General features: G+C 43.4%; 1 protein-coding gene across 1 annotated transcript; it reads right to left on the bottom strand.

Moving 5' to 3' along the window:
* Positions 1-515: 515 nt before the first annotated feature.
* FST (follistatin) lies at positions 516-6,337 on the bottom strand. The gene is made up of 6 exons (XM_036739193.1): positions 6,256-6,337; positions 3,985-4,176; positions 3,295-3,513; positions 2,615-2,839; positions 1,506-1,736; positions 516-626 (listed from the first exon to the last, which is right to left on the bottom strand). Exons 1-6 carry the CDS (start codon positions 6,335-6,337, stop codon positions 544-546), a joined length of 1,032 nt encoding a protein of 343 aa, XP_036595088.1. The 3' UTR covers positions 516-543.
* Between the last annotated feature and the right edge of the window lie 1,364 nt (positions 6,338-7,701).

Here is a 7,701-nt window from a genome sequence, read left to right as displayed (position 1 = left end):
CTTGTAAACAAAAACCCCAGGGATCATGTATATACAGAACTGGCAGCAGAAAATCCAATAAATAAACATGATAGAAACTGACATGCATGTTCATTAAAGTGGAAAGGGAATTAAACAGCAGTGGACTGAAAGGTGACCAGTAAGTGAGTGGTAAGGAATGGATTAAAATGTTTTACAAGGAAAAAAAAAGCTGTTTACTTTACAAGCAAGAGACCTCACAATAAATAACAACTGCTCTTCCTTTAACGAATAAATTTCTTCAAAAACAAGGTGTACAGTCAACCAGACATTTTATGTATAAATTATAAAACATGACACAGTATAAATAAATGTCTACAAGTCTCAACTAGGAGCCCAATCCAATAGACCTCACACTGACAGCCTCTCCCATATCAAGTCAGTGGAAAGGTTGCCTGGGAGAGGGCTGCAGGACAAAGGTCCTTTCCATGTACTTTTCCCCCCAAAATAAATAAGCATACACTTATTTACAGTATGGACACTGATTTTTTTTGCCCAAAGGCTATCCCAACACTGATGGAGGGTTTACCACTCTAGAATTGATGATATAGGAAAGCTGTAGTCCTGGTCTTCATCTTCCTCCTCCTCTTCCGTGTCTTCAGTAATGGCTAGATGGGGGAATACAGGGGAGCTGTTGTTTAAATAAGGACAACAACAGCGCAGAAGCAGCTCAGTGCACGCTTTCAAAGCCCTCTGAAACAGCCATAATACAGCGGTGCATTTTTATGTGACTTGCAGTGAGATGCTCTTTTGCATCTGCTGTTATGCAATAAGGGTTTTTTTTGCGTTTTTTTTTTGTTTTGCTTTTAAAGACATAATCTATGAAGTCAAAAACTGCAGAAAGTTCTGAAGAATCAATGGCTCAGGTTTTACTGGCAGATTCCTGAAATCAGATAAAAAGCGCTCTTGTGTTCTAGGTTTAAATGCTTGGAGTCCTTAATTCAAAGTTAGTAGTGGCTATCTGCAGAGAAGCAGCTGCCCGTAGGCCAACATATAGCTGTCTTTTTTTTTCTTTTTATGGAGTTAGGTTATATCCAAGTGTTAATAAAGCAAACAGCAAAGCACACAGAACAAACAAATTAGAACAAAATAGCTTGAAAGATGTTCTTATAGGCAACCCCTAGCTGATGACATGATATTTTTAAAAAAAAGTATCTTGATAACATTTCAGGAACTCCCTTTGGTGATTTTTGAAGAGCTGGTACCATTTACTAATCATCTGCTTCCTACAGCAAAATGTTTACATAGATCTTCCTTCCTTCCTTCTTCCTTCCTGACTTCTTCCATTTCTTCTTCTTTCCTTTCTTTCCTCCCTCCTTCCATCCCTCCTGCATTCTTCCTTCCTTCCTTCCCTTTCCCTTGCTTCCATCTTTCCCTCCTTCCTCCCTCTCTTCTTTCTTTTTCTTTCTTTCTTCTCCCTAAGACTTTGTTACCTAAGGATTGCCTTTGAAGCCTTAAAGTGCTAGAAGGTTAAAAATAACACTTACAGTTGCAAGATCCTGAGTGCTTTACTTCCAAGACCACACCTGTGGAGCAGGCAGCTTCCTTCATGGCACACTCACTGGCATAAGTGGCATTGTCACTGGCACAGACAGCCTCATCAGATTTGCTCTCAGGACACAACTCATCACAGAGTGAACAGCGGCCTCTGCCAACTTTAGAGTCCCATAAACATTTCTTTCCACCACTACAGTGGATGTCTTCACAGGACCTTGCCTCTAAATATAATATTTCTGTGATTAGTGAAGTCATATATTTCCTTCTTCCCCTTCCTTACTTCTTTTCCCTCCTTGCCTTCACCACCCCTCCCCAGCATTTCTCTTTTAATACACACACACACACACACACACACACACACACACACACACACACACCCCTCATAATATATTTCCTACTGCCAGGGCAGTTTCCCTCAAGTAAGGCACTTGTCTCTTTTATCCTAAGATTAGAAATTAACTTGGAGCTTCAAATGATATATTTTGCTCATAAGACATTTTAAAATTTTTGGAATAAAGGAATGCTAAATGCTAATTTTTAAAGCACAAAGCTACAGAAGTCACAGTAAGGGTCTTAAATAATAGACAGTGCATGAAAAGAGATTTTATTCATAATCTCGGGAGACATTTTATTTTAGCAAAGATCAATGGGCTCCCAAAGGTCAAGACAGAAAAGGGATTATTAAAAAAAGAAAAAGAAATAAGACCAGTGGTTAAAGGAATAATATTTCACAGTTCCAATTAGATTAGGAACCAGTGACTTATTTATTTCTTCTCTATAGTATAATAATTTCCCTTTAAATCAAAAAATTGAGTGAGTCCTGAGCTGGGGTGAGGGAAAGATGGAAAAATCAATTGGTTCATGCTCTTACTGGTGTTCATATATGTTTGCCAACACTTCCTGAAGACAGCTGTTTCCATGAGGCAAGCTGTAGCCAGTTCATCAAAAATGGAAAACATCTCCCTGCCAGTGGAAGTGACTTGCTCAGAAGAGCTTTTGATTTGTTTGTTTGTTGACAACCAGGCAATGAAGCTATAACTAGCTACTCATAATCTCTACCCACCCCATTCCCCCCCGTTCCCCAAATCAGAATACCTACTGATACATTTTCCCTCGTAGGCTAATCCAATTGATTTGCCCAGCAGGCAGGTAGCCTTTCTCAGGTGACAGGCACTAGGATAAGTTATTCCATCATTCCCACAGAGATACTGTTCAGAGGAGGTAGGCTCTGGACAAACCCGATTACATGTCACACAGTATGCATTATTGCTTTGATCCACCACACACGTGGAACTGCCTGGACATAAAACATCTCTACAAGTCTCTGAAATAAAGACAGAAACACACAAACATTAATAGGCATAGCCTGGCCCTTAGGGAAGGAACTTTTAATATTATCACTCAAATCCTGAAACAAGCCTCCATCTTTTCAAAAGATACTTTGGGATTTTTTTTTCAGGACAAAGTTCACTATTTGGACTCTTGACTGTTTAAAATTAGTATTTAGTAGCCCCAAATGGTTTTATTTGGGGTTCCTTACTGTTGAAGGCAACATGGCCCCAAACGGATGGTAGCAGCTCACATTTATGTAGTCATTTAAGTTTTGGGAAGCCCCATGCATACATTAAATGCTCATTTGATATACCCAACAATCCTTTGAGGATTGCCCCATTTTAAAGATGATAATAGAGTTGTCAGCTCCTAACTATTACACACTTTACTTCTGCTTAAAAGATGATTAGAGGAAGAGGATGCTTGTTTCAAGAACTCCAAACCTACTTTTACATTTGCCTTGGTACTGGACTTCTAGCTCTGGCTGCTCTTTACATCTGGCTTTGAGGAGAGCACATTCATTTTTGTAGGTTTTGCCATCTAGTCCACAGACTGGGCCCTTCCAAGTAATATTGGAGCAATCTGGAGAGCAGACACACCGAGGTTTGTTCTTCTTGTTCATTTTGCATTTCTTTCCAGGTCCACAGTCCACGTTATCACACGTTTCTAGGAGTTGGAAAGAGGTATCGTTTATAGAAGGGCTAGTCTCCAGGTCAGCCACGAGGATCATTTGTGCCCTACACAATTGTGCAACCTGGAGCTACCGAGCAGAGAAACTAGTCTTTCAAGAGGAAAAGGGTTTTTAGGGGAGAGCGAAGGTGCTGTCCAGATCAGTAATCCATCCAAACCCAGAAGGTTCTGCCGTTGATTTCTCTACTCACATAGGACTAAGAAGCGTAAGGACCTTTGTAGATCGGTTCTTTGTCGGAAGTCTCCAAAAGGCGCGTTTCAAACACGCTATCATCTCAAGGGTGCGAAAGAAACCCCTTAAACTAAATCCACAGACAAAAGACACCCAATCCAGCCCCACTCTTCCCAACACCAAGAATGCCTAATTTTGCCTCCTAGGTCAGGAAAGAAGCTGCCAGTGGAACGCCCTCTATTGAATGGCCTGAAAGTTTAAAAGAGTGGCTCTACCTTTGCAAGGGATGCAGTTCGGGGCGCCCCCGTTAAAAATCATCCACTTGAAAAGCGTGCTGTCATTCACGTCTTCTGCAGTCCACGAAGTGCTAAGCCTCCCCGAGCTGCAACACTCTTCTTTGCTGAGACCAGTTTTGTACAAGACCTGGCAACGACCGTTCTTTGCCTGCCGGAGCCAGCAATTCCCAGCTGTAACAGAGAAAGGGGGTGGAGTGGGTGGGGATAGAGGGAGGGAGACAGAGAGACAACGGGAGGGAGGGAGACAGAGAGAAGGGGGAGTAAAGAGGCGGAGGTGGAGGAAGGAGGGGAGAGAGAGAGAGAGAAAGAGAGAGAGAGAGAGAGAGAGAGAGAGAGAGAGAGAGAGAGAGAGAGAGAGAGAGAGAGAGAGAGAGAAAATTGGGAAAAGAGAGAAGTCAAAAGGGAGAGGGAGAGAGGAGAGAGAGAGCATTCCAGCCATATCAGTGTCAGTTACCAGTGACCCAGACACAACACGTGCAGCTTTCATTGACTTTTACTAGACTGTTTACTTTTATTCGTCCCATTTCATAACCTGCAGCAACTCGAAGAGCAGCTTAAATAACCTGACAAAAACAGGATGCGACGGATGTTTTTACATGTTGGTTTCATGTAGGCGGTGTGGGTATTATTTGTGACAGGGGTTAGGAAAGTAGGAACTTAAAAAGACACACACACACACACACACACACACACACACACACACACACACACAGCACCAAAAAGCCGAGCAAAAGGCACTTCTGAAAAATGAAAGGGGGAAAAAAACACACAAAACAAAACAGCCCCTGCAAGACCAGAATGTGCCTTGCTCCCGCGGCGGCGGCTGCGGCTGCTGCAGCTGCCGCTGCCGCTGCCGCTGCCGCTGCCTCTGCTTAGGCTGCGGCTGCGGCTGCTGCTGCTGTTGCTGCTGCTGCAAAGAGTTGCAGTCCAACGGCCCATTTTGCAATCTTCAAGAACTGGGAGAAGCTCTCTCGCCTGCCCCAGTAGTCATTTCGAAATCCCTGAAGTCTGCTGCTTCTAGTGCCCCCAACTTGTACTAAACGAATTTGCTAGTTATCTCAAGAAGGGCGGACAAATTGTATGTAACTCCAGCAGAAAGCTAGGAGGCAATGCCAAAAGGCATTTTAAAAGTTTAAAATAATAATGATATGGCTGCTACAGCTACAGGTTAATGTGTCATCTTCTGGAAAGCATGATGAAATACGTACTATGCTCCTTAAATATGAAAGAGTTTTTTTGGTGTTTTTTTTTTAATTTAAATTTTTTTTTTAACTTGTGTTAAAAAAAGTTTTGGTGTCCTATGTTGGCCAAAGCCAAAAACTCTGTTCAAGCAACTCTTGGGTTTATAATGCAGGGATTTTGGTAGAATTTACCATGAATTATCGATATGATTTTCCCCCCAGCAGCTCAATCAATACCAATTGATTCTAGTAATTGGTCTGTAGGCTATTGCATTAAAAAAAAAGTTCCTCAAACAATAATTTAAGCAAGCAGACTTCTTCTGAAAAGTTTCCTTCAAGGTCTTAGTTACTTATTCTACCTATATCCGAATTTTAATACGTTTGTGAGCTCCTCATGGTTATGTATTGAAAATTACAGTGGCTTTGGAAGGAGTTTTTTTTTTTTTTAAGGTATCTTGTATACCACCTAGATTAGCGTTTGGAATAAATCTGGGGAGAGGAAAGGCAGGATCCACAGAGCAGAAAGCTATTTTCCACCTAAAAACTTCCTCTGCCAATATTAGCTTTGTGCCAAGTTTCTGGAACCACGTTTCCCAGACACTGGAGTAACTTCAGTGTCCCCCAAAAGTCATATAATATAGTTAATCCAGGAAAGCGGCAAAAAATGTACATATAATATACATAATTAGTTTGTAAATGGGTTGCCTATAATCTTCAGGATACTGATGCTCTCCCCCCCCCACTTACCCCCCCCCCAACCCGGAGGAGATAACATCTCTAAACTAATTACAGCAGGAACTTTGAGCATCCAGACCTAACTGCTGAACTATTGCTCATTCACTCTTTATGTTGTTAATGATAACCCGAGCAATAAATACTGCTTCCAGTCAGGAATGTCACTTCCTTAAGTTTTCCTATTCCTGTACATTCCGGAGCAGTTAACTTGGTACAACGAACCATCTTCAAAGAGAGGCGTTAAGCAGACCAGAACAGCACAGAACAGATCATTACGGGTAGACAGAAAAGTACGAGACAAATCCGTCCGGCAAACAAATCTTAGCTTACTTACCCTGGACTGTGCGATCTTCCATGAACTGGCACAGCAGGATCAGGAGTAAAAGCATGCCCGGCTGGTTTCTCTGATTTAACATCCTCAGGATACGAGTGAGTGAGTGAGTGAGTGAGTATGTGTGTGCGTGTGTGAGCGAGCGAGAGAGCAACAATATCAAGTGGAGGAGAGAGCACCACTAGACAGACTGCTCTATTCAATGAACGTCAGAATCGGAGTGCAGTCTCTCTTTAAATCTATATGGGGGTCTTAGCTGTTTGCGGTGGGCGGTCTCCTAGTGTGTGTGTGTGTGTGTGTGTGTGTGTGTGTGTGTGTGTGTGTGTGTGTGTGTGTGTGTGTGCGTGTCTATGTGTGTATGTGTGTGTGTGTGTGTGTATGTGTGTGTGTGTGTGTTTGGGGGTGGGGAGATTTTCAAAAGTTCAGTGTGAATCAGGTGACATTTTCCACCTTCCCAATTATCTGTTTTAGGTGCATACGCTGTCTGAAATCAAATCTGGACGAGGGGGAATCGTTGGAGTTCTTGTTTGCGTAGTAGCAAGGGGGAGGGTGAAACTAGACTGGGAGGGGGGGGGAAGGAGCTTTGGGGGTGAGGGGGTGGGGAAGAACACCCACTTAAAGTCATGAATACCGGCCACACTTTTGAATGCAACCCCTAAGAACCAACAGCCGCCGCCGGCTCCCTTGGCTGGGGAAGCGGGGGGGTGGGGCGGCGGTGACTGGGGGGTGGGGGGTGGCGGAGAGGCGAAGGCGTGGAAGAGCGGGGCGGGAGGGGGGGGGTGGAATGGAGGGGAAACGTGAGTTTGTCTTCTCCGGGCGTTCTTCTTTCAGTTCCGAAAGACTTTTTTTTTTTTAAACCCCAACACAACACCAGGCTGCTGAAATATCTAGCTCCGGGTCAGCTCTAAACGTGCATTTATTGCGTATGTTCTGCCGCTCTTGAAATTCATGTAATCTCAGCAAAGAAAGAGAAGGTCCGTGCCGGTCTGTCTGTCTGTCCGTCTGTCTGTGTCTGTCTGTGTGTCTGTCTCCCTATCCGTCAGTCCGTCTAGACAGACTTGTCTGTCTGTTTGTCCGTCTTTCTGTCTGTGTGCTGTGTACGTGTATGTCGTCTTTTCATTTTAATGACATTGTCACTCTAGTTGCTGCTAATAATAAATCTAATCCCTAGCACCTTCGAAAACTAGTTAAGGAGGTGGCACACACACATCTCCCTCTGTACTGCCAGTCAGAAACAAACACACAGCAAAAGTTTAATACCTAGGGCTTGGCCTTTACTCAAGTCAAAAATCTATTCCCTCCACCCCTTTCCTTTCTACTTTACAGCTTCTGGAACCTTAACCTGAAAAGGGGGACGATGTAGGCGGTCTCGCACTCCTACCCCATCCCTCTCTGTCTCACAGACTCTCTGTCCTCGTCTCTCTCTGTTCTGTCTCTGTCTCTCCCTTC

Source organism: Trichosurus vulpecula, chromosome 1, assembly GCF_011100635.1.
Source record: "Trichosurus vulpecula isolate mTriVul1 chromosome 1, mTriVul1.pri, whole genome shotgun sequence".
NCBI classification, from domain to species: Eukaryota; Metazoa; Chordata; class Mammalia; order Diprotodontia; family Phalangeridae; genus Trichosurus; species Trichosurus vulpecula.
This window is presented reverse-complemented; position numbering and strand designations above follow the sequence as displayed.

What these genes read in the sequence shown, in the direction of transcription:
- FST (XM_036739193.1), bottom strand. Translation starts at nt 6,337, where the DNA reads ATGTTAAATCAGAGAAACCAGCCGGGCATGCTTTTACTCCTGATCCTG. An exon ending in GAACTGCATCCCTTGCAAAG is followed by an intron (nt 3,514 to 3,984) that starts GTAGAGCCACTC and finishes TCCAACTCCTAG; the next exon opens with AAACGTGTGATAACGTGGAC. An exon ending in GTACCAAGGCAAATGTAAAA is followed by an intron (nt 2,840 to 3,294) that starts GTAGGTTTGGAG and finishes TCTTTATTTCAG; the next exon opens with AGACTTGTAGAGATGTTTTA.